Source organism: Hirundo rustica, chromosome Z (assembly GCF_015227805.2).
Source record: "Hirundo rustica isolate bHirRus1 chromosome Z, bHirRus1.pri.v3, whole genome shotgun sequence".
In the NCBI taxonomy this organism is placed as follows: Eukaryota; Metazoa; Chordata; class Aves; order Passeriformes; family Hirundinidae; genus Hirundo; species Hirundo rustica.
In genome coordinates, this window is record NC_053488.1 from 1044535 (window position 1) to 1071523 (window position 26989).

Consider the following 26989-nt stretch of genomic DNA (forward strand, 5'->3'; position numbering starts at 1 on the left):
AAATCAGCATAGAACTGAGGTATTTCGAAGCCTTGATCCCTGTTTCAGGGCATCCAGGGCATCACACATGTCACACAGAGCTGGAGTTAGGAGGGAGAGGGCTCCATTGTGACATCTTTAATTATTATGAATGGCCCATTCATTGTTACTGTGCCAAGCAATCTCTCCAGAAACAGTATAACTTGATAAAGTGTTCCAATTGGGGAATGAAACATTTCTTTTCTGATGGGACCTGGAAACTGTTGATCTTGTGAATCTCTTCTGATAGAGATGAAGAAATACCTGAGGAAACCTGTGGAGAAATAATGATTTTTGTGGTAGACTTTTTGTGTTGTTTTACAGGTGAATTTGCAGAGTAGACTGGGGCTGTTCTGGGTTGTGTCACTTAAGTTTTTTGCGTGTTTAATGGCTGCAAGAAGCAAAAAAGAAAAAGCAAGTAGGATTATTCTAGTCCTGCTAATGCAATTTTGATTTTTTTTAGCTGGAAAAAATGTAAAGGTCACTGAAATGTTTTCTGGGTTGTGTCCCACTGTATGATTTTGGATTTGGATGTCTGATGTGGGGGTCATAGAATAGTGTGGGTCAGAAGGGACATTCGAGACATCTAGATGTGATCCTTATAGCTTTTGTATTATAAAAAGACTGTTTTATAACAATAAGATGTCCTGCATAAGATTTTTTTGAGATTTAAAAAAACAGGGGAATTCTGATAATGTTTCAGAAACTATTACTTGCCATTCTAGTAGAATCCTAGAAACTGCAGTCTTCTCTTCTCAGTTTGTTTTGAATGGAACATATTTATGGGATGGTGTTCCTTAACAGAAATAGAGGTGACTCAAGATAATGACTTGCTTGAACCTGTAATTTATCTCCAGTTGCAGGGTATTTGGCTCATTAATGCTTTATTCTGATATGACATGTACTCTTTCCTTTTTAGAAATTTTCTGTTTGGAAAAAAATTCTGCACTGTGATCTAAAGAAATGAATAATGAACTTTTAAAAATTTTTCTGACAAACTAAAACAGTTCTAAGTAAATATTACTATGCAACAAAAGTGTAGCAAAGATAATAGCATTATTTATATTTTTTTTCCTTGTCAGGCTGCTGCTCATTTCACATTTTAACTGATGTTGTTATATACGTCTAGTATTTTTCCAGCTCTGCACTGCAGTGAGCTAATGTCCCTCTCCACTTGTATGATGGCGGGAGAGGTATCAGGGGGTGCAGGGAGGGAAGCGGGGCTGTGCAATACCCAACTGACCTGTGTCAGTGCCCTCCAAATACCTCCTGAAAACTTTCCTTTCCACCACAAATGGAAATTTTCAGTTCATTCCGACCCCACACTTCATTGAGGGTTTTCAAATAGGCTTTCTAATGGATTTTGGGGATAGAAAATAACAGTTCATGAAATTTCTGAGTTTCTTAAGTACTCAAACGGAGGTATTTCCTACCACCATGTATTTTCACTGGCATTTTTGTGGCTCTCGAAGACAATATTGCACATTGAATCATCTGACATTTGTAAATGGAGGGTGAAACTATAGGTACAGGCAAAAGAATCAGGATTTAACAACTTTAATGTGCAGCAGGTCTTTATAACCATTGAATGACTCAGCCTATTTAATGGTAATGGCCTTCAGCGAGTTTAGGAAATAACAGGCTTTTAGGTAAAGTAAGTGCACTTAGTTTTGTAATGAATAAACAAATTTACCATGAAGCTGTGTAGAGGCATGCTCCTGTCGCTCGTTAGTTGTGTGCTGGGGTCTGTCTCCAAGTACCCCAGATAGCAGGGGCTGGGATGGATGGAAGGAGGGATGGGTGGATGGATATGGATGGGTGGATGGAGGGATGGATGGATGATGGATGGGTGGATGGAGGGATAGATGGAGGGGTGGATGGTTGATGGATGATGGATGGAGGGATGGATGGATGGAGGGATAGATGGATGGGTAGGTGGATGATGGGTGGGGTAGTGGGGCTCAGATACCGCTGCCCTTGTGTGCCAGGCACTCCCTTGCCGCTGTCTTCCAACGCAGGATTTTCCAGGTTCAGGCAGACGGAGATGCAAATGCCTGTGTTAATGAGGGTGTTGTAGCATCGCTGTAATCCCGTGCAGAGCCTGTGAATTATCACAAGTGTCTAGCCAAAGGATAAAAGCACAGGAGCTTTCCAAAACAACATTCCCATAGTAGCGTCTCTTAAGCTGCTGAGGATATGTGCCTTCCAAGTAACCAGTGCATCTGGGTGATTAAAGTCTTTGCCTTTGTCTGAAACATCAGAACTGAATAGACACTTCCTCTGAGTTCTATCTTTTTTGCTTATGGGTCATCAGTTATTTCTGTCTGCTTTTAATATATAAATCCTTTTGTTCTTTCTGATAGAATTTCATCTGTACAGAAGTAATTTGGCCTTTCTGTAGAAGAATCTCATATATTTCTCGTTTTGTTTTCAGTCTATCAGACATCTCCAGAACTTGTTTGGCTTTCATTTCCTTGCCCTCCTTCACTATAAATACTTTCATGCATAAAGATAATACTCCTCTCATAAGCCTGTCGTGTACATTTGGCCAGGACTGTGACAGAGAGTTGCTTCAGGGCATGGGAACTTACATCTGTGACACATTATCACAAATAATCACTTCTTAAGCATTTAAATAATTTTCATCCTTTTCTGTGTTGTTATGGCACCTTTAACCCCATGGTGACCCCTCGCCGCCAAACTGCTGTTTTGCAGTAATGTAATTTAAAATCCTGTCATCACTTTATGATGTAAGATATAAATTTAGGGATACTTGCATCTGGAAAGAAGGTCTGCAGGAATTAAGTATTTTTAGAAATCTGTGAGAATGTTACTTAGAAGAGGACATTAGGTGGGGATCAGGGAGTAAGGAAAGTGCCAGCAGTGGAAAAGGATCGAGTTAGGATTACTTGAGAACTGACATATCCTTGTCCACAGGAACTGGTACAATGCATCCAAAAGTGCCATGCGTGCTGACTTGTGCCTGTGCAAGACCACTGTGTTGGATCACATCTGGAAAACTGCATCCAGATTTTGGGCCTCTAGACATAGCAGAGGGGCTGCCAGACTGAAGGGAGTTCCTTGGAGGGCCGCATGGTGGCTGGGCACTGGTGTGGGAAGGTGGGCTGAGTGCACTGGGTTTGTTTAGCCTGGAGGAGAGAAGGCTTTGGGGCAAGGCTACTGCAGGACCTTCACAGAAAGGGTGAGCAGCATTCCCATGTGTATGAGAAGGCTACTGAGGAGATGGAGCCAGGCTTCTTATACAGAAGGGTGTGGCAGGAGGACGAGAGAGAATGGTCAGGAGGCTCCAGGCTGAGGGAAGAATACGATTTTTCATGGTCATGGCAGAATTGGCACAGCAGCACAGGGGAGCTGTAGGGTCTCTCTCCCTGGAGGCTTCTGAGACTCAACCAGATAAACTCCTGCTCAGGTGTGGATACAGTTTTAACCCTGCTTTGAGCAGAAGGTTGGGCTAGAGACCCCCTAAGGTCTCTTTCATCCTAATTATGATGCTAATGTAAGAATAATAATACAAAATATACTTAAACAGTATGAAAAATGAGGAACTCTTAAGCAGTTTAACTGTGCTAACACCACAGTGGCAGAAACTCACCCCAAAGAAGTCCAGAACTTCTTTCCATGAGCATGGGCATGTTGATCTTTTAGAACATTCTTGGTACTGAAAAATAAATAGATAGTTAGATTTCTGCTGTGGCTCATCAGTACCATTGTGTCATCAGTGGCAGTGTATTAAACAGAAATGAAACCTTCAATCCAAAATTCTATTTTTGCATGATGTATATGATGTATTTTACTGTTGCAAGAATCACAGAGTTCTAGACTGGCCCGTGGTAGGAATGGATCTTAAAAATCGTCCCGTTCCAACCATCCTGCCATGGGCTGGGGCACCTTCCACTAGACCAGATTGCTCCAAGCCCTGTCCAACCTGTCCTTGAGACAGGCAGAGAGATGATTTGCCTTTCAGATCTCTATGCCTTATGAAATAACAATAATTGGTGATATTTCAGGCAGAATAGAAATCAGCTCTCATGGAGTGGATGATCTAATAAGTTGTTGTTATATATTTGGTGTTTGAGTACAGAATGTATTTTGGTTGGGTTTGTCTTTGTGAACAGAGTAGTGACTAATAGGACTTCCTAGAATACAAGTTATCAAACATGAACGGTAATAAAATGTTCACTGCATGTCGTGACATTTTGCCCACGTGTATAGAGGTAGTTTGGTGTGTTGACTAATGTGTACTAGTTTAATTAGCTTATACTTTCAATTATTTTTCTTTTAAAGACTTTCATATTGGTTTTCCTGTACAGTTGTGTTGTAGCATAACTACCTTTTGAAAATACAGTGATTAAGTCTTCAAGCTCAGGGGAAGATGTTATTTGCTGTGCATTTTTCAAATTCTGCCACAGAAACAATATGACCTAAATATTTAATCAGGCTTAGTAGAATTGGCTTTTTTTATTGCTGCAGATTAATCTAGTTTCTCCGAGCTAATACACATGGCATGTATGTCTTCAAGACCTTTCTTTTTCTCAATAATGTTAAAGATTTATAGCTCTCATAAAATCTGGCATGCACCAAGAGGAAGATTATGAATCACAATTACTTAAACATTAACACTGGGAATTTTTCTTTTGAATCCTGTGTATGCTGTTTCAGTCTAGGTTGTATTTGTAGAGGGGTTAGTGAACATAGGTTTTAGACCACTTTTCTGTACCCTGCCCAATTTGCTTCTTTTCTGTGTTGTTAAGATGTTGATCTGGTGCTGTTTATGTTTTTGCCTTTGATATATTTATTTTAAAATAACAGTTGATTTCACTAGAGAAAATATCAATTTTCTAGTTTAAACAAATAAGGATGTAAGTGGCTTTGCATGTTTTGCTTAGGGCTGTTGTCTTGTTCAAATCTTAAATTTTGGATGAAAAACCAAATGTAAACATATGATGAATTTCCACGGTTCTTATTTTCAAACTCTTATTTTTTGCTAGGTGCTTAGTCTGTGGCTGTAGCCTTACGTACACTTCTAGAATTAATGTGGAGTTTGAGTTAAATATTGGAAGTGATATGACCACCTAAACCAAAATAATTGCAGTGGCCAGTTAGGATGTTGAAATTTTCATAGAATCTTCAGAAGAATCTTTAGCAAAGTCTTAATTTATTTGTTGGTTTTGACTATCTGCTGGTTTCACACAAGGTGCTTGGAGGGCTTCCAGATGATCAGGGGGATAACTAAAGCTGCAGGAAGCTGTGGCATCCTTCTATGCCTTGGCATTCCCAGAGGGAAAACCGCATCCTGGCATACATCAAACACAGCAAAACCTGTTGGTGAAGGGAGGGGATTGTTCCACTTTGCTCAGTGTTGTTGCAGCACCATTTTGGGCACTGTGTGCAGTTCTGGACGCACCATCTGAGAGGGATGTGAATGGAGGTCCTTGGATGCATCCGGAGAAAGGGCAACAAAGCTGGTGAAAGGGCTGGAAGGAATGTGAGGAGCAGCTGGAGAGTCTGGCTGGCCAGAAAGAGGCTGAGTCACAACCTCATTGCTCCCTGACAGCTTCCTGAGGAAGGGAGTCACCTCTTCTCCGTGGGGTTTAGTGATAGGGGGTGTGGGAATGGTACAAAACTGCCCGGGGGCAATTCAGACTGGACATTAGGAAGCATTTCTTTACAAAGTGTGGTTAAACCCTGGAGCAGCCTTCCTAGAGAGGTGGTCCATTGTGGAATCCCAGAATGGTTTGGGTTGGAAGTGACCTTTAGTCTTACATCATTTCAAGCCTCTGCCATGGGCAGGAACGCTTTCCACTATTCCATGTTGATTCACGCCCTCTCCAGCCCTGCCTTGGACACTTCCAGGGATCCAGGGGCAGCCACAGCTTCTCTGGGTACCCTGTGGCAGTGTTTTTTTCACTTGGTCATCCCTGAACTGGTCAGGCAGTTGGGCTAGAAAGTCATTGTGGGTCTCTTCCTACTGATAATATTCTATTCACATAGATATCTCCACCTTCCCTCTGGCTCTCCACATCAAACTTGCACAGATTTTAAAGTGTATCTTTTATGCTCTTGTTTAGCTGGTGTCATCAGAATGCCTTTACTGATTGGAGTAAAAAAAAAAGGAAAGAAAACTTAGGGTTCATCAAATCTGCACTTAATTGCAAATAAATGTAGAAATACTGGGTTAATTTTTATATTTGTGAAGGACTTACATGTTTCCCTTACATGTGCCTGTGTGAGGCAGTGAGTGCAGTAAAGGGCCTCAGCCTTCATTCTAACTACTTCTGGTTCAGACAAGTTTAAAAATCTCTCAGGCAGAGGACCAGAGCTCCAGGATTACAGAAGATTGGGATAAATGTGTGAGAGTATTCTCACGGCAGTCAGATGAAGGCATTCACCTCTTGATGAGAACAGGCTGCCCTTGCAGGGTGGCAGAGGAAAGGACAGCTTAGAAATTGGTGAGAGTTAAAAGCAGAACCAATTATAATTATCCCTTTGAGCAAATTCACTGTTTTGTTTTTTTGGTTTTTTTTTTTTTTTACTTTTCTAGAAGGTTATATGGCTGACTAATGTGGTTTGTTTGGGGTTTTTTCGTGTTCTTTTTTTTTTTTTTTCCTTTTCTCTTTTTTTCTTCCTTTTTTCCTTTTCTCTTTTTTTTTTTCATTTGCCAGCCAATACTGCGGCTTCCTCCCTTCCCTCAATTTATACCAACTGCGTTGCAAGATTAGACAGTGCCAGGATCAGGGAAGGAATCACTAATGGATGCCAGAAATAAGAGTACAATAAATTCTTGAGTGGCAGGTAGTTTACAGGCTTCTTCACAGATGTCAGGTCCTCTGTGCTGTCTCTTAGGTGTATTTTTATTCCAAAATTCACATTATTGAAGCAAGTGAGCATTTTTTGTGGTAGTTTTCGTGTTTTCAAGTTTTCAAGTTTTGTGTGTTCAAGTTTTGTCTCTTTCAATTCTCCACCCTCAATGTCCAGTAGAGAAAGTAGTTTGAAAAACAAACAAGGAACCTATAAAATACCTATGGAATTAAATCGTTGGAGCCTTCTAAATGCTACTTTCTGACTTTATAAAGACTGAATTTGGTGCTTTGCCATGATGCCTGTCGGCTTTGACCACCTTCTCTTATCTTAAAGTTTTTGTTGGGTTTTGATGTTTATGTTTCCGTCCAGCTGGTGCTCTGTAATCACAGGCAGTCCCAGCTGATCTAATCTGAGAGATGGGGAACTACCAGACAGAAAGGATCCTGGCACTTTAGTCTCCAAAATACTGATGCTGACCTCTGTTGCTTTGGATTTGAAAGGTTTGGGTTCTGTGGCTTTCATGGCTATTAAAGACAAACAACATTAATAACTTGAAGTTTTAACAGAGCATATGGATTTTTTTTCATAATTTTAAACTTCTATTGAATGTTGCTATGTATTTTTGTGTAGTGAGAAGGCAAGAGAGGAGTTTTATTATTTCTATTACCATAAATAAAGAGGGTGATAGCTTGCTGTTATGTATGAATTGTAACTTTTTTTTGATTGGGATAACTCAAGTGACTCTAATTTCCCTGACAGAGTTGTGTAACAAGGCACTCTACATTTTAGCTTTTAGAATGGACACAATCATGTTGTCGTATCAGAATTCAAAATGTTGTTCAGATGGCTTTTTATATGAGGGGATTACAGTCTTTTGAAGCGGGATTTTAGTACAGTGTGAACTACAGCTTTGTCCTCCAGGTAAACAGGATATCTGAATATCACGCATGCACACACACTATAAATCAAACACAAATGTCTTCATTTTTTGCAGTAGTACTTCTTCAAAAATTTCAGTGCTGCATTGTAGTTGAAGATTGCCTTTTCCTATAAACTGAAAGAAGTGTGCCCCATAAAACATGGCAGAAAACAAAAATTTCAGTAACGTGTAAAAGTAGATATAGCCAGAAACCTAATTTCTGGTGGATCAAATAAGCTTATTTCAAACTCACAAGTAGTCAGTGAATATTGATGTCAAAGTCTCTTAATGTACATGGCCTTAAAGGAGCTCTGTTCTTAAGCCTTGATTTTATTCTGATTTACTGCCCTATTATTCAGATTGCATTGCTCTTGGTGTGGGTTAAACATCAAACTTCTAAGTAGACAGATTCAGCTTTGAAAATAGGAACGGCCTATGGAGGGCCGTGGTGCTGGCACTGTGTCACCCTGTGTGAGTCTCCAGAGCCTCTGAGTGTTGGTTTGGGGAAACTTCTCCTCCTCCAATGCATGCTGTGGCCTCACCCACACCCACTGCTCAGTTAAGCCTGAATACAGTGATGGTGATTAAGGGATCAAGTCTTGTTCTTCCCGTCCATGGGGAGTATTGACAGAGGTCAAAGACAGTTGCTGTCACTTTCCCTGTGGAGCCAGCCTGGCACAGCTGGGGCTGCTCAGCTGCACAAGAGAAGGCTCCAGGCAGAGCTCCGAGCCCCTGCCAGGGCCTGAAGGGGCTCCAGGAGAGCTGCAGAGGGACTGGGGACAAGGCACCCAGGGACAGCACCCAGGGAATGGCTCCCAGTGCCAGAGGGCGGGCACAGCTGGGATCCTGGGAAGGAATTGGTGTCTGGGAGGGTGTTGAGGCCCTGGCACAGGGTGCCCAGAGCAGCTGTGGCTGCCCCTGGATCCCTGGCAGTGTCCAAGGCCAGGCTGGACGGGGCTTGGAGCAGCCTGGGACAGTGGAAGCTGTCCCTGCTCATGGGAGGAGGTAGAATGAGATGAGCTTTAATGTCTCTTTCCATCCAAACCATCCTGGGATTATCAAATGGAAGACCTGTTCAATTTGTTGATAAATCTAACAAGACTGAATGGCTGGAAGAAGTTTTCTAGTAAGAGGACTGGTTAAATACAGTAAATGTTAATGATGGACTTGGAAACATTTAAATGTTCTAAGCATCATCATTCTAAATTACGCTCTTTATTCTGCTTTTGGAGAAAAATATGTGGCCCCTTTGGGTAGCTGGAAGAGCAGGCTTGTGGGTTGAGGGTTTTCTTTCTCTGTAAATCCTTTATCTTCTCCGTCCCTCGTTTATGGAGTGAATAGAGTTGCTCACAACGTGCTGTGGTGAGGAAAGCGGAAAAGGCATGAAAGTTTAGGAAACTGCATCCTTGAAGCTTCTTCATCTCCTGAAAATTATCGTATCTGCAAATGAAATGTCAAAAGGGATTTTGTGTTTAACTTCCGTAGCAAAGATAGGACTGATTTAACCCAGTAGTGAGTGTTGTTTAAAGCAAAGCAGAGGGAGGTGTTGGTTTTGATACAGTCTTGGGTTTCGAGCCCCACTGATTGCTCCCCTTAGCTGCAGGTGGGACTCTTCTTTGACCTGTTTCTTGCCCATAGGACACAAAAGATTTTATCTCAGGAAACAATGTTTCAGCCACATGTGACTATGTCAGGTAGGGATTTAGAGCGACGCTAGACTCTGAAGTGAAGGTGGTTGGGTGTATAACCCCTGGACCAATTTTCCACCTATGAAGTTATGAAACAGTGGGGGTTTTTTTTGATTTGGTGAGGATGGTGGAGCCTAGAGTTCAGTTGTGGTTGGTTCTTGCCAAAGTCAGTAAAAGAGACTTGGTTTCATAAATCTCTATGGGAAACTTTCCCAGTTTAACACTCCATGGGTTCATCTGTCCTGGAGTGAGCCATGTCCCCCGGCTGCAGAGGAGGACAGCAGAGCCTGGTAGCACCATCATAAGGTGACTTTTTTTTTTTTTCCTCTCAGTGTATTAGGCTGGTTGAACTGAACAACTTAGAATCACAGAATCATTAAGGTTGGAAAAGATCTCCAGGATTACCAAGTCCAGCTGTAAGATCACTGAGTCACATCATCACACCATCATGCTTGGCACACCCTGGGCTATGCACCATTATGCAGTGAAGTATTTTCTGTACAAAGCCTGGAATAAAACGTGGTTGAGATTATATTTTCTATGTGCCTCTGAGCTTTCCAGTTATGCAGTTTTTTGCAGGTGAACTACACTAATGAATTTATTTTCCTTTCCATTATGAGTGGGAGGATATGCTGTGCATAGGCAAAGGCAATATATCTCTGACTCAGGTGTATTCAGGGTTGCTTAATATAAATTTTAAATGTTTTTTGCTTGCTCTATAGTTGCTTCATAGAAGTGACTGTAGCTCTTCGTGGAAAAGCTGGCCAGGTTTTAATTGAGTAGCTGTTGTTATTAAGCATCACATTTGAGCAACTAGAATTAAATACAGGACTGTTCTACCACTGAAATCCCAGGCTGCAAGAGCAGTTCACACTGAGCAATAATTATGTGTGATTTTTTCCCCTTTAAGTCAACTGTTTTCAGTCAGTTTTCTTGAAGGGTGGTTAAATTTTTTGAACATTCTTAGGTTTTTTTTTTTTAAAGGTAACCTTTGTAAACTAGGGGCCAGTCTCCTGCGTTTATAATTTTTGGGCATATTGAGAGAGAGAGATAAAACGTTCCTTAAGATGATACTGAGAAAAAAAAAACGGGGGGAGGAAGGAGAGAAATGACACACATACCAAAAGAAGCCCAAATTCTTGTGTCTAACGCGTGAGACTTGGCAAACTCCCCGTGCAGCAGTGACAGAACCCGTGTGTGGGCACAGGGGCAAACAGATCCCTCTGTTTCTTGAAACTGTTGTTTTATGTCAAACCGCTCCATTGCTTTCTTGGCATCTTCCATTGACTCTTGGCACAAAAGCCAGGGATGTTAAACCATGACTTAGCTTTCTTAAAGGAAAACACCTCTTTTTTCTGTTTTGTCTCCCTCTACCCTTGTCTTTCAGTTATACCTGCCGCCACTTGCGGAGATATGTGTATGTCTTGGACAAACTGTATTTCCCCCACTCCCACTGCTCTACGCTGCAGCATTGCTTCTCGACCCTCAGTGACAATGGAGAGGAACTCTTGTCTTTAACTTGTTCTCACATTCTCAGATCCTATGCTTCCAGGTTATTAACCTCTGCTCTCCATTTACTGCATGCTGCATGCCCTGTGACTGATCTGTGCATGTTTTTTGATGAATAATTTTTATTTCTAAAGGGATGGCTTGTGTCTTTATGGCATCCTTGGTGTATATTCTAAAAAGTGTGTTAGAAATGGGAGTTCAGTAATGGTTTGGGTTTGTCTTTTTAAATTTAGAATACAAATTCTTTGGCCTTTGGAAGCTTTAAATACTTTTTGTGTTTAAGTATTTTAATCCATTTCCAAAGCCTTGACATAAGAACGTGAGCTGTGATTCACAAAACTTCCATTGCAGTTGCATACTTTGTTTGGAATTGGTGCAGAGATTTAAGTTGTCTTACATGCAAGTGTCTAATACTTCCTTGACATCCATTGTTTTATTTGTAACATTGTCTATATAATTTGCTTTTCAAGAATAGGAATGATAGAGCTTTTGCCTCAAGTTCAGGATGTTTTCGTGGCACTTAATCACAGGATTGTTTGTGCTGGAAAAGCCCTCCAAGATCATCGAATTCAACCATTTCCCAGCACTGCCAAGGCAACCACTGACCCCTGTCCCCAAGTGCCACATCCACTCAGCTTCTAAATCCCTCCAGGGATGGGGACTGCACCTCTGCCCTGGGCAGCTATGACAATGCTTGGCCACCCTTGGGGTTAAGAAGTTTTTCCCAATATCCAACCTAAAGCTCCCCTGGCAGAAGTTGAGTCCATTTTCTCTTCTGTTGGTTGTTACTTCAGGCAGTTAAGAAAGATTTTTTTTTTTTTTTTTTTTTTGTACGCCTGATCACTTTTAATTATACAGAATAAGAATGGTGAGAATCCATCAGCCCCAAATCCTTGTTTGTGATAGAGAATTATAGATGCTTTACAGAAACTGTAAAAAGGGTGAATTTAAAAGTAGGTCCTACTTGCCATACCCGAAGGATTTCTCTCAGCTTTTTACTCCAAGTAAAAATTCAAGTTTTACTATTTCATTGTTGATGCTGTGGATGATTAAATATATTAACCTAGATCCTAGAAGCTTTGGGAAAACAAGGAAAAAATTGCGTGACAAAATTGATCAGAACATGGAAAGCATCCAGGGTGGAAATGCAGCTTCCCAGCAAAGCCAGCATACAATAGCAAGAGACCACACAGTAAACATAAGTAAAAACAGCTTGATTGTCAAGGGAAGAAAATACGGCATGCAAGCTGAAATAGCTCTTTTTGTACAAAAGAAAAAATTTATAGTACTACATAATGATGGAGAATTACTCTGAAGATCTCAACAGGAGATGAAAATCTAGCTGTCCCAGGGGCATTCTCCAGATTAATTTGGAACAGGGATATGGTATTAAAGTAGTCAAAAACCTGAGATTTCAAAGGCTTATTTAAAAATGAATACTAATAATAAGTGCAGTCTACACTACAATCTTCTTTAAAATGTAATGTTTTACATGTAGGAATGATATCCTGAAAATGTAAAAGAAATTGTATAATTCTCCCAGCTTGTTTTCATGAAATTTTGGTAGTTCTGTACAGCAGCAGCACTACACATTAAGCTGACAAAATCGTCCTTGGGAGACTAAGTGCTTCTCCATGGATGTTGCATCTTTCAGGTGTTTTGTGGATTAAAATAAGTACCAGAAACACTGTATGTGTTTTCATGTAACAAGTTTGTGAAGGCTTTAGAGCAAAAACATTCATCTTGTTTCTCCCCGTACCAAAACTGGTGGAGAAATTTTTTACTGATATCACTTTCTGAAATGGGGCTTATGCATCAGTTGAGATATATTAGAGTACATCAATCTAGCAGATTGTAAAATCTCAGATTTTCAATTCACGTTATCTTTTTCTGAGATTGGAGGAGAACAGAGGGTTTGAAATAGAAATTGCTGCTGAAAAAATAACTGCTGTAGCAGTTTTTTATGGCTAATTCCCTATTGTTGTTTTGATATTGGATGATTAGAGAGGTTGCACGCTCAGGAAATTTGCCTGTCTCATTCTGTAAGTAGCAACAAATACAACAGCATAATTGAGGTGTCAAGTTTTTTGTGTGAATCCATGCATTCATCCTGTATTAACTACTGCAGTGTTTTATTGTGGGATCAGCCTGTTTAGACAAAAGATAGAATTTATAAATTACTGAAGGCAGAGGATAATTAATTACGGTGATTTTTAAATCACCACCCACAATCCAGTATTCCTGGCAAAGAATACAAAATTTAGCCCTGAGCAGCAGGTCTCTAGTGATACTCTGATACCCACAGATGGTGTTGCCTGTCTTTGTACTTATCAAAAATTACAGTTTTCATTACTATTTTGGTAGATTTCATGTGCAAATATATTAATGTTTGGATTAAACACGTTCAAAAGCAGCGTGGGCAGCAGGGCAGGGGGGATCCTGCCCCTGTGCCCCTGTGCTCAGCTGAGAGCCCACCTGCAGAGCTGCTCCAGCCCTGCCTCCAGCAGCACAAGGACGTGGAGCTGCTGCAGCCAGCGCAGAGGAGGCCACGGAGATGCTGCCAGGGCTGGAGCCCCTCTGCTCTGGAGCCAGCCTGGCACAGCTGGGGCTGCTCAGCTGCACAAGAGAAGGCTCCAGGGAGAGCTCCGAGCCCCTGCCAGGGCCTGAAGGGGCTCCAGGAGAGCTGCAGAGGGACTGGGGACAAGGCACCCAGGGACAGCCCCCAGGGAATGGCTCCCAGTGCCAGAGGGCAGGCACAGCTGGGATCCTGGGAAGGAATTGGTGTCTGGGAGGGTGTTGAGGCCCTGGCACAGGGTGCCCAGAGCAGCTGTGGCTGCCCCTGGATCCCTGGCAGTGTCCAGGGCCAGGCTGGACAGGGCTTGGAGCACCTGGGACAGTGGAAGCTGTCCCTGCACATGGCAGGGGTTGTGGTAATACTTGCTCCTTCCCCTCGCTTCCAACCCAAACCTTTTTGTGTTTCTGAGGTTTTCAGTGTACCATGGACATGTGTAAGAAGCTGGTGGTGACGTGGCACACACCCCACACTTACTGGACAGCCAGCACTGGTTAAAGCAGGGAGGAGGGAATGCAAGATAGCACATATTTTGCTATCGCACTGGGAGCAAGCCCACAACACCAGTTTTCCAGACAGCTTTTGTTGGGATTTAGTGCCAGTGTTGCTTTCAGGCTCTTGCACATTCTAGAAATGTAGTGGATAAAATGCCCATTTTATTATGTGCAGCATTAGCATAGCGTAAATATTGAGCCTGGGTTTGTAATGTGAAATTCCTAATGTCTAATAATTCTGTTGTGGCTGTGCTATGTATTTTTTATTGCAGCAACTGTGCTTTTGATGTGAGATATGTTTGCCACTCTTACTGTTTCCTTTTGCGTTTCATATTCATCGTATGATGTTTTAATGCTCGTGTGTGTTCTCATTTTGTTTTAAACCTCTTTGGGTTGCAGTCAAGCTCAGGAAAATTGCTTTTGAAGGCAGACTGGCTTAGTGTATGTACTAGCAAAGAGGCAGCTAACAAGCAGTGATTAGTTCTAGGATGCTGAACAAATTATGGACAGTTTTAGTTTCATAGCAAGCTTGACACTCTGTGTGAAAGCAGGAAATACAGTTTTGCTGAGCCCTGTAAATTGGGTAAACATGTCTCAAAGTAGGAGAGGTAAAATTTACTGTGGATTAATTTAAATTAGGGGTTTTTTTCCCAGATAAAAAAGACCAAGAAATATGATATCAAATTGACAATTCAGTTTCCCCTTTTTGCTTATCTTTACTTACTTAATGCTAGGTTTGTTTAAACAGCAAAATGCATCTCCTAAGCTTGTAATGCTCCCTTTCAGAAGTGTTCTGGCACAGTGTCTGAAGCGTATGGAGAATGAGCTTTGCAGCCATCCTTCTCCCGTGCCATCAGAGTCAATGGAATTATGCAATTACATTAATTTAAGAATGTGTTGCCTTAGTGTTATCAGGGCCTTGGAGGCTAGCTTTGAGAAATGCTGCTAATTTACTAGAAATGGTTCTGTTGCTGCAACCTGATGCTGAAGTGCTGCTTAAAGCCAACTTGAATTTATTATCCAGTTTCCAGTTTCTTTTTCCTCGGAGAGTGAGCTGTGGTGGGGCATAGGGCCTGGATGCCAGTCCTGTGTCCTTGTATGGATTACTGACCTGACAATGTAGGAAACATGTCCAGGTATCATCCTCAAAAACAGCTAAAACATATGCAACTCTGACATATTTTCTTTGATTTTAGTCTGTGAAGGGAAGGTGGGGAAGAACATGAGGCAAACGTGTATGATTGAACCCTAAATGGCTTTTGTTTGCATTAATGATATGTGGAGATAAGCATCAATTCATATTCTTTTAAATGGGGCTTGACAGATGTGAATTATTTTTCTCTGATAACTCTGAGCGTTTATTGCCATTGAGGTTTTAGGCAGTTAGTTAAAAAAGTCACCCTAAGTTAGTGCAAGTAAAATAGTCAATACATCAGCCTTGCATTAAATGCTTTGTGTTAGAAGGGACCCTAAAACTCATCTCATTCCACCCCCTTCCAGGGACCAGGGACACCATCCACTGTCCCAGATTGCTCCAAGCCCTGTCCAACCTGGCCTGGAACACTTCCAGGGATAGGACAAACATTGGTCTTGCTTCACTGTGAGCTTAACCTGTCAGAGCTTTTGTAAATGGCCCCACATTTGTCATAGGATTAAAAGTAGAGTAATGGAGATGGCAGAATCTGGGTCTGTCACAGGCAAAAACCAGCTCCACTTCATTTATCACTAAAGCAAACTATATTTGGAATGGTAGATAGCATAGTTTAAAGTATTTTTCCCTAAAGGAAAATTTATTTCTCCAATACACTTAAAAAATTGGTATATTTAAGCGCTTTTCAAAAATAAACAACTTGGGGTTGGTTTTTTTACAATACTGAGAAAAACCATGATTTTTTTACAGGATATTTAAATAAGTTTCGCACTTTTCTTCCAGAGCTGGCATTTGAGCAATGATATTTTTCCTTCTCTTTTTCCTTTCTGTTCCCCCAAACGCCATTCAGTAATGTCTGCTCAGCATCCTGCCAAGCTGAGAGGCTGGTGGGAACTGGATTGGTACCATTCAGGGATGCAGTGTCATTGCCTGATCAGAGAGTGTCATTATGGGTGAGCTGGGAATTTTTTCTTGTTATTGAAACACGTGGCATAATTTCCCCAGCCTTTAATGTCGGAGTTGGAAATGATACATTTTTGTACAATGGACAATTTTTTTTTTGTCTTAATGCTGTGCCACTGATAAATTCTAAATGTAGCCATTGCCAGTGTTAAACCTGATGTCTCAAAGGTTGTCTTTTTCCTACTGGGTTTAATATGCACAGTTTTATTTTTTATTTTCAATGCCTGCCCGATGCTGTGAGTTGCTGTGATAGTCAACCAACAGTCATTGAGTTCAGTGGTTATGGTGTATTTTAAACTTCAGTCTTAGGCAGACTATGAAACAGCTGACAGAATTCAATTAAGTCACTTAAGAAGTAAATAGAAGTAAGAACAAGTGAAAATTGACAAAGGAAAAAAAAGACAGTCAAACTGCATTAATATTTCTTCAAGGATTCAGGCTGGTTTGTTAGTACCCATATGCTGAGGTTTCTCTAGAGTGGCCTGTAAAATTCTATGGAAACTGTGCTCTGGGCTTTCATACAAGATAGTCTGTGGGGCTCAGTTCCTGAGCCGGGGGTACAGCTCAGGAGATGAGGCTTTTTTTTTGGCTGCTGCATTGGTGTGGATCATTTTCCCAAAATCCACCTCATTTAATCATTTTTCTTTGGGGGGGTAATAAAATTTAAAAAAAAAAAAAAAAGGTCAGAGGTCTGTTGAATGAGTATAATTTAATATTTTGTTGCTTTGCAATTGTGATTTTTAGTCAGCTGCTCATAATTTTATTGGAGGCTTGGAGTTGTTTATTATGGAGGGATCACTTTACACTCAACATTGAGTGACTTGGCAGAGCAGAATTGTTTATAAATAATTCTATTACAGATTATTTATCTTTGTACTCCGCAGCATAATGATTAAGAAACCAGTGAGATATAAAATCAATACTGTGGGTATTCACTGGGTGAAGAACTGCCTGGCTTGCAGGTCTCAAATGCAGTTTAACTGGATGCTTATGAAGTGGGTGCTTATCTAGTAGAAACTCTCCACATTGATTTGTTAAGTCCTGCCCTATTTAAAATTAAGTATCAAAAATAGTTTTTAGGGAAGGACTGATCAGTGAAGGGGAGAGAATGCTGATATAAAAATATAATTGTCTAAGCTTGATGAAAGCAAGGTATATTTTCATAGATCTTGTGGGGTTCCACTCACATAGATCATCCTACAAGATAAAAGGTCCAGGTTGACTTTGAAAGAAATCAGAAGTACTCTGGCATTTTTATGAGTTTACTCCTTGAATTACTTGGAAGATTAAGGGTAAATAAATCCTTCAGTAAGGGGGCTCTTTAATAAGTTAGTCAGGGGAGGTTTAGGTTGGATATCAGGGAAAGGTTCTTCCCCCAGAGGGTGCAGGCACTGTCCAGGCTCTCCAGAGAATGGGCACGGCCCCGAGGCTGCCAGAGCTCCAGGAGAGCTTGGACAGAGCTGCCAGGGGTGCACAGGGTGGGATTGTTGGGGTGTCTGTGCAGGGACAGGGGCTGGGCTCTGCCAGAGCTCCAGGAGAGCTTGGACAGAGCTGCCAGGGGTGCACAGGGTGGGATTGTTGGGGTGTCTGTGCAGGGACAGGAGCTGGGCTCTGCCAGAGCTCCAGGAGAGCTTGGACAGAGCTGCCAGGGGTGCACAGGGTGGGATTGTTGGGGTGTCTGTGCAGGGAGAGGGGCTGGGCTCTGCCAGAGCTGCAGGAGAGCTTGGACAGAGCTGCCAGGGGTGCACAGGGTGGGATTGTTGGGGTGTCTGTGCAGGGACAGGGGCTGGGCTCTGCCAGAGCTCCAGGAGAGCTTGGACAGAGCTGCCAGGGGTGCACAGGGTGGGATTGTTGGGGTGTCTGTGCAGGGACAGGGGCTGGGCTCTGCCAGAGCTGCAGGAGAGCTTGGACAGAGCTGCCAGGGGTGCACAGGGTGGGATTGTTGGGGTGTCTGTGCAGGGACAGGGGCTGGGCTCTGCCAGAGCTCCAGGAGAGCTTGGACAGAGCTGCCAGGGGTGCACAGGGTGGGATTGTTGGGGTGTCTGTGCAGGGACAGGGGCTGGGCTCTGCCAGAGCTCCAGGAGAGCTTGGACAGAGCTGCCAGGGGTGCACAGAGTGGGATTGTTGGGGTGTCTGTGCAGGGACAGGGGCTGGATTCCCTGATCCCTGTGGGCCCCTTCCAGCTCAGGGTATTTTGTGATTTGATGCAAAAGTACAATGCACTCCAGTAGCTGGAAAGCAAATCCAGCTGAGACTGGTCCATCTTTTTTTACATGGTGTATGAGTCACTGGAATAGTTTAACAAGGCCTCTGGATTTCCCTAGATTGGAATTTTTAAATGAGATTGGATGTTCTACTAAAAGATATATCCAAGTCCTGCCAGAGCTATTGGACTTGAAGGAGGAAGTAGCTGAGGGAATTCCGATGGCTTGTGTCAGATGAGTGGACCAAAGTGGCTTCTTTGGGAATAAAAAATGGAAGTTACAGGCAGATTGCCATGCAGGATTTTGTTCATTTGTTTGCCTTACAGATTGCTTTAAAAAGCTGCATTTTGATTTGGAATCTTCCCATTAAAAATTATATCTTCTCATGTTCCCCAGGTGATTTGACCCAAATAGTACAAAACAGACAGGCTGCCAAAACTCTGCATTCTCATGTACAGAGAATGAAATTGAAAGGGGAAAAAAATGCAAGAGTGATGTTCTTTCTCTATAATAATCTTTATTCCTCCCACCCTGGTAAAATTCTATCACAGGCATGTTCTAGACGCATTCTACCACATTAGCATGTGAAGCTAAAACACATCTCGATAAGTCGGAATTATTTTTAATTGGATGCTTATGAGCCCACATTCCCATGAGATGAAACTGGAACAAAATTACTTTCACACATTTCCATTGTAGCAGTATGTTCAGAGTCCGGGGGTTTTGCATCCCTACGTAATGTCTGGCATTTAATCAGCATTGGGAGGGTGTCTTATTCTTTGGTAAGTATGTAAATAAGCTATTGTTTTGGGAGTAAAAGGAGAAAAATGCCATAACTTGCATGAAGAGTTCAGGAGAATGCTAACAAAATGCGTGTCAGTCTGAACATCCTGAAGCAGTTTATGGCTGAAATGGGAAAGAATTCGCTCTAATCTCTGCTAACTTTCCAGGTTGCACCTCTCCAGCAGCTTCCTTAAGTCACTGCCACTGGCAGCAGGAGGTGCCCTGCAGCTGTTCTTGGCTTTCTCCATCTAGGTGATGCACTCATGTCTGTTTGGATTTCCCAAACAGCATTGCATGAACTTTGACTAGTGAAAGCAGCTTAGTAAAATAATTATTGCCTAAATATAGAAAAATACTCATTTAGAAAATAACAAACATACGTTACTGATTCAAAACATCTTCCCATTTATCAAAATAAAGGAGGTATTGACTGCAGCTAGAGTTGTCGCAATTGATAATTTTGATTAAGATGTTACAGTCAGAATGCCTGAAGCATCAGAATGCTTTTTTTTTTCCCCTTTAAGCACAAGTATCTGCATCTTGATACCAGTTGAGAATTAAATGCTTAAAACACATACATGGGACTCCTGAGAGAGATCTGGGTGTCTACCCAGAACTGGGCAGTACCCTCGGTACTAAAATATTTCAAAGAACTTTGCAAACCTTGAGTAATAAATTATTCACAAGAAGAACAGTGCAGCAGACATCTTTGCAGGTGTCTCTTGGAGACAGGGATGGATGAGCTTAAAGAATTCAAATCGTGCATATGAACAATGGTGATGAAGGAAATTTTAAATTTTGATCAAGGACTCTGAAGAGCAGAAGCAGCAAGAAATTAATCTTGTTAATGTAGAGGACAAGAAGTTTAAAGTTTTATGCTTTTAAGGTTGCATGCAGCATGTTCCACTTCATCAAATATATAAAATTTTAGTTCAGCAGTTATTTTTTATCAATAACCCCAAGAATCAACAGTGCAGTTAAAAATGAAAGAACCTCACAACATACTTGTAGGTTCATAGGAGGCTTTCACTTGAAACATAATTTGGTTTGTGAGATGTTGTGCATAAGGAGGATATCTGAATGGTCTGCTGATGTGGGGCTGGTATGTTAGTTTAAAAGTGGTATGTCCGGGAGATAAAACTTTTATAGTGAAACCCAGGGTTTGTTCCAGTAATCCCAAGTTGTCTTAAAGCAGTTGTTGTGATACATGCTGCAGAGATGTTCTGTGCAGGAGCCATAGGGCAGACCTGCTTAGTAGAAATACCTGAGAGTTTATATTCTTCTAATTAACTATAGCTGTGGATAGCGTGAGTTTGGAAAGTTTTGTTTGTTTTGTTTAAAAAATAATAATAATAACAACAACAACAACAACAAAAAAATTTTTTAAAAATTGAACAATATAAGTGATTAGAGGCATCTAATCCCAGCTGCCCAGCTGTTATGTAGTCTCCCAGCTGCCCAGCTGTTGAATCTAAATCAGTGATTCACCAACAAAGAGGCAGGTGCCACCAGTGAGGGGTCGTAAGCTCATTGCTACAGAAGCAGAGCCCCCGAGCTGCTGGGTCCTGCAGACCTGGCCTGGATCCCCATATGGCTGGAACAGGATGGGGAGGAAAGAAGCTGAATGGAGGGAATAGGGAACATTGCTGACCTGCTTACTGAAGGTGTAACGCCTGAAAAATTGGAAACGGGCGTCCAGATCCTTTCATCCTGACCTAAGTGGCCCAAACTATTCCAGATTTGCAAAATTAATGACACTGTAAGAATGACTCCTTCTGTTCTTTTAATTTCCAGCTTCCATTGAGAACATCTGAAAACAAGAACTGCTATGTCTTCTCACATTTTGGTATCGCTCTTCCTCACCACAGCCTGTTTGACCAAGAAATGCAGAAAGAGGCTTGGGGGGAAGATTTAGTCAGCTCTTTATTCCAATCCTCCAAAGGATTGATTTAAGTTGTGTAAGGAGTTTTTGGATCCCCACTCTGCAGCAGGATGTAGGGGGTGAGAGCTGTGAGCTATTCTTAAGTGGTTTTGTTCTTTCGTGTTTGTAAGCTGAATTTATGAGAAAACATTGATGAGAATGCTCCCACTGCAGCAGCCACAGATCAGAAAAAGCAGTGGGAGAGGAAAATAGGAACAACCACAACTGGTTTCCAAAGATGACTAATCCTGCAGCCCCAGTGTAACCTCCAGGACAGTGATTAGTGTTTGGCTTTTCTTCTGCTGGAAGTTTTCTGGGGCGTCAGCTAGCTGAAAACTGGTTCAATACATGTAACTAATGAAAGATTTTAAAGTTCCCATTTAATGTTCCTGCCTTGTGCACTTGGTTACCTTAAATACTTCTAGGTGCATAATGTGCAGTATTACATTTTGCCTGTATTCTGTATTAGTTGCCAGGTTATTTTATAAATGAGGAAAATCTAGTTTTATAGATAAGATGTAGTAAAGTACCTCTAATGGACCTGTCAGCAGTAGTGTGATAGGTTTTTTGACTTCCAGTTGGTGAAAATTCAGTGATTACTCCTCAATTTTGCAGAAAACTTCTAAAGGAATTCAACATAGATGTTTTCTTTTTCACCGGAGTGAAAAAAGATGCAAGTTCTTGCTTTTAGTGTGACACCCACTCAGCAAAAATTAAAAATTGGTGATTCTAAAAAACTTCCAACCTAATAAATAAAATCAGATCTTTCCAATACTGTATTCTTGTAATTAATCAACAAGCAATCCTCTTGCTACTGCAGGATTTTACCCTGAAGTACGTTTTCTGTGTTTCCCGGAGTGCTTTGTCGTGCAGTTGTGGCTTTACAGGTTTCTACATTTGACTTGGTATTCATTCCCAGCAGGCAGTTTTCCTTGCATTTTGTGGTTTATTGAGTTGTGCTCCACGTTTGTGCTCAGTGATTTCAGGGAATCATCAAAATGCCTGGTTAGGAAGTATCTTTGAAGATTGTCGTGTCCAAGATCACCAAGAGCTGTATGCCCAAGGCTACATCCAACTGATGTTTAAAATGTCCAAGGATGGTGCTCTCTGAGTAACTTGTGGTTTTTCTCTTACAGTTAAATGCAATTTCCTGTATTTCAAATTGGGCCCATTTCCTTTTGTCCTTTCTGTGGGCACCAGTGTGTCTGGCTTCATCATCTCTAGACCTTCCCATCATAATCACAGAATCGTCTAGATTTGAAAAGACCTCTGAGATCCTACCTATGACCTAATACCTCATCGTCTATCAGATACTTGTATGTTCTGAGACCCCCGTGAGCCTTTTCTTCCCTAGGTTAATCACAGGTCTCTCAGCTTCTCGCTGCATGTCAGACACTCTGGTCCCTTCATCATCTCAGTAGTGCTTTGCTGGACCCGCTGCAGTGTGTGCATGTCCCTGCTGCTGGGAGCCTGGTGCTCCGGATGAGGCTTCCCATTGCTGAGCAGAGAGGGGGGGTCTCCTTTTCAGTGCGCTGGCGATGCTCTGCCTCACGCAGCCCAAGGTGCCCAGGTCTGTGACGGTCAGTTGCTAGTGTACCTTCAATTCTGTGCTCCCCAGGAACCCAGGGGCCCTTGCTGCAAAGCTGCTTACTATCAGGTCAATCCTTAACACCCAGGAGCTGATACATCTCTTCACAGCTTCACAAGGTTTCTCTTGGAGAGTTTATCCAGCCTGTCCTTGTCCCTCTAGCAACACAACCATCACATGCATCAGCTTCTCTTCTGAGTTCCATGTCACCTGCAAACTTGCCAAGGCTGCAGCCTGCCCAACCAGCTGGGGCATCGGTGGAGATGTTGGAAAACATTGGTCCCAGAATCCCAAAATTGTTGGAAGCAATCTTTAAAATCCATCCTCTTCCACCCCTTGCCATGGGCAGGGACACCTCCCACTGTCCCAGGCTGCTCCAAGCCCCGTCCAGCCTGGCCTTGGACACTGCCAGGGATCCAGGGGCAGCCACAGCTGCTCTGGGCACCCTGTGCCAGGGCCTCAACACCCTCCCAGCCACCAATTCCTTCCCAGGATCCCAGCTGTGCCTGCCCTCTGGCACTGGGAGCCATTCCCTGGGGGCTGTCCCTGGGTGCCTTGTCCCCAGTCCCTCTGCAGCTCTGCTGGAGCCCCTTCAGGCCCTGGCAGGGGCTCGGAGCTCTCCCTGGAGCCTTCTCTTGTGCAGCTGAGCAGCCCCAGCTGTGCCAGGCTGGCTCCAGAGCAGAGGGGCTCCAGCCCTGGCAGCATCTCTGTGTCCCCCTCCAGAATCAACACATGGGGTATATCACTTATGGCTGGGCTCCAGCTGGACTTTTGTACTGCTGAGTGTAGGTCTCTGACCCCTTGAGTTTAGCCAGGCTTCTGTCCACATCCCTGTCCATTTATCTAGTCTCTGCTTCATCACTGTGTTGCAGCTTGGCTTAAGTGTAAAATACCATGATTATCTTGATTTTATCTTTGAGAGTCTTTATACTGTCTGTATAGTTGTGCACATTTATGAGTTGCTTCAGTATCTGGGATAGTTTTGGCCTTGCATTAAGATTTCAGATTATACCACCAGGGTTGGGAAAACACATATGTGATCTGTGCTGGCACTGCTGGGTCACCTCCAGTGCTGGGGACAGCTCTGGGCCCCTCAGGACAAGAGAGACACCGAGGGGCTGGAGCGTGTCCAGGGCAGGGAAGGGAGCTGGGGAAGGGGCTGGAGCCCCAGGAGAGGCTGAGGGAGCTGGGGAAGGGGCTGGAGCCCCAGGAGAGGCTGAGGGAGCTGGAAAGGGGCTGAGCCTGGAGAAAAGGAGGCTCAGGGGGAACCTTGTGGCTCTGCACAACTCCCTGACAGGAGGGGACAGCCGGGGGGGGTCGGGCTGTGCTCCCAGGGAACAGGGACAGGAGGAGAGGGAACGGCCTCAGGCTGGGCCAGGGGAGGCTCAGGGTGGACATCAGGAGGGATTTCCTCATGGAAAGTGTGCTCAGGAATTCCCCATCCCTGGGGTTGTCCAAGGAAGGCCTGGGACGTGGCACTCAGTGCTCTGGGCTGGTCTCATGATAGGGATTGGGCACAGTTTGAACTCTGTGATTTTGGAGGTTTTTTCTAACCTAAATGATTCTGTGATTCTTTGGTTCTGTCACCTGGGTAAATTGAAGTTCAAAACAATGTTTGTACGTGCCTAGAAAGGCTTACTTTGTCTCTTCTGAATATCCTATTGAAATGCAATTTAGATTTGAATCTATGGCCTAGCATTTTTTTCCCAAGCGGAGTGGAGTTTACATCCCAACCCGTGATGGTTGTACTTGGTGTTTGTACAGTATGGAATATGAAATTTGTTAATGTTTGCTTTATCCTCGTGAAGTCAGTTCCTGGAAGTGTTGTCTTAACTTTGGGAAAAACAGAGAATGACCTGGAACATCACAGAAATGTGTCTTTTTAAAAAGTACATTTTGGGGAGGGCAATGTTTTGGAATTCAGGAGGATTTTTGGATTGATAGAGGCAGAAAGAATTACACAGCAGAATAAGATTTATAGAACTGTGTGGGAGGTAAAGCACAACCTCTTTCTCTGTGGGAAGGAGGTTAATTTCCAAATAAATTGAAGACAATGTAAATTTAATTAATGTGCAGCTTGGAGGACTGGGACTTAAAAGCTATCATGTTAGTTTTTAAGATGGAAAAATATTGCACAACTGCAAGAATGCTGAAATAAATCATTAAATCAAATCTGTGTTACTTGTCCCACCAATCCTGAGACTTGAGCATGTCTGAAGGCAATAAAATAATCTCTTCAAAATGACAGGTTCAATAGTGAGTAAGGTAAATTCAGATGAGAAATGTGGGAAATAATGACATTTTTCCTACTGAAGAGTAATGAACAATAGCTTTAAAGCTTTACCTAAATAAAATCTGCTTTTTCTTAATAAGGGCTATTGACGCCCATGTAACATTTCTAGATCTCATAGGTATTATCTGTAACACCTTTTTGACTGAAGAGTGAAATTAAAAACATTGACAGGCAGACTGGAGTGGAGAAACTGGACTGCATTTCAGCTCTGTCAAGGTTGGATTGTGAAACTTGGGTAAGATGTGACTTTTGCTAGATATGGAAAATATTTTTATAAAAGATGAGGGGACGGTCCAAACCGGGGATCCTTCAGGATGCTGACAAGTCTTTTCCTGCTGTGAGCTACAGCGATTTTGATCACACATGTTTGTTTGGGAGAACAGTGGTGGTGATGGAGACAAAAGCTGGGAGAATTCAGTGTGCCAAACATTTTTCCTTCCTTAAAGGCTTCCAGATTATCTGTTCCAAGATTGTCATCTTCCTGCAACGATGAGTAGTTCAGAGCATTTCAAGCTGCCTGTAGTGTATTTCTAAATGCTTTTGTACATGCTGGAGACCATGGTATAATCTTGATAACTATATGCTCTTCCCTGGAGTTGTGTTTTAACATTCCTAGGTCCTTGCTCTACATTAAATGGAAACATTTAGGTTGGAAAATCCCTCTAAAAGCATCAAGTCAAACCATTCCCCCCACCACTGCCAAGGTCACCACTAACCCATGTCCCAAAGTTTCACAGTCTTTTAATCACAGATCTTTTAAATCCTTCCAGGAATTCTTTACAGATTGTTTCCCCTCACTTTTTTTTTTTTTAATTTGTTTGTTTGTTTGGTCGGTTGGCTGGTTTGTTTTTGTTTTTGAAATGTTTGTTTTGTTTGTTTGTTTATGTGTTTATGAGATGTAGAACAAGGGGGAGAAAATCACTAAGCCCTGTGAATATAGGATGTGATGTTAGGGAGGTCAACTTTACTGCTCATAATAAAGACACGTGGAAAATTAAGCAGGTGAAAGGCCCTGGCGTTATTTCTGAGGCATCCATAGGAGAGGACATGGGTGTTGTTGAGAGGCTGACGCTACCAAGAGGAGAGAAATAAAATAAAGAGAAATGTTAAGTAACAGAAGTTAAGAAAATGCCGTGGGCCGATTTCCCAGGATGTTGGCACAGCATTTACACTGAACTGGGAGAGGGCAGGCTGGGGCTTCCTAAAGCCAAGTTAACCTCCGTATAGGTCATTAACTGTAGCTTTTTCCATAGTGAATTGCACTCCTATGAAATGCTTCATTATCCCTTGTTTTGTTCAGCATTCACTGCAATTGGATTCTGACTGGATAATAACATCCCTTACCAAAAATTTAATATTCTTGATAAATGTTTTCTTTCAATGATGCAGTATTTTTCAGGATGAAAGTACCTATCTTTAATTTCCTATCTCTTTTAGCCTCCATTTTCCTTTGAAAAGTGGTTTATTTATGGCAGGCTACCTTTTGCAGGTTTATTTCTAAGAACAGAAATTCACAGAAATGCAACAATGGGGATGATGTTGACTTTAAAGTGAAGGATGTAAACAATTTTTATTTCAGATACTTGTTTTTCAAGTACTGTGTTGTTACAGGATGGGTTTAGTAATAGATATTAAACGTAATCTTGTTCTTGTATTGAAAAACACTTGATATATTACTTCATTTGACATTATCCTGTGTTTTTATTGCATTTTTCCTTCTTTCCAGTACTATTATAGCTTCATGTGATTCTGAAAATGTTTAAGCATTTCATCTCTTGGAAAGTATATGTATCTCCACATCAGTGCTGTTTGCAGAGAAGTATTTCCAACAAATATCTCTCTGGGAGGAAGGTGAGGGTGTTTTATGTAGGTGAACACACACAGGCATAGGATCCCAGAGTGGTTTGGGCAGGAAGGGACCTTAAAGCTCATCTCCTTCTATACCCTGTCATGTGCAGGGACACCTCCCACTGTCCCAGGCTGCTCCAAGCCCTGTCCAGCCTGGCCTAGGACACTGCCAGGGATCCAGGGGCAGCCACAGCTGCTCTGGGCACCCTGTGCCAGG

General features: G+C 42.3%; 1 protein-coding gene across 5 annotated transcripts in view; it reads left to right on the forward strand.

The window, feature by feature from the left end:
* Positions 1-26989, forward strand: part of DYM (dymeclin) — a 212582-nt gene that overhangs the window by 105214 nt on the left and 80379 nt on the right. For 2 of the 5 annotated variants that reach the window (XM_040090372.2, XM_040090373.2), the window contains one exon: positions 10835-10999. The exons of the other annotated variants lie outside the window; for them this stretch is intronic. In XM_040090372.2, the coding sequence (XP_039946306.1) occupies positions 10835-10999 (165 nt within the window). The remainder of the gene's footprint in view (positions 1-10834; positions 11000-26989) is intronic. 5 annotated transcript variants of the gene reach the window in all.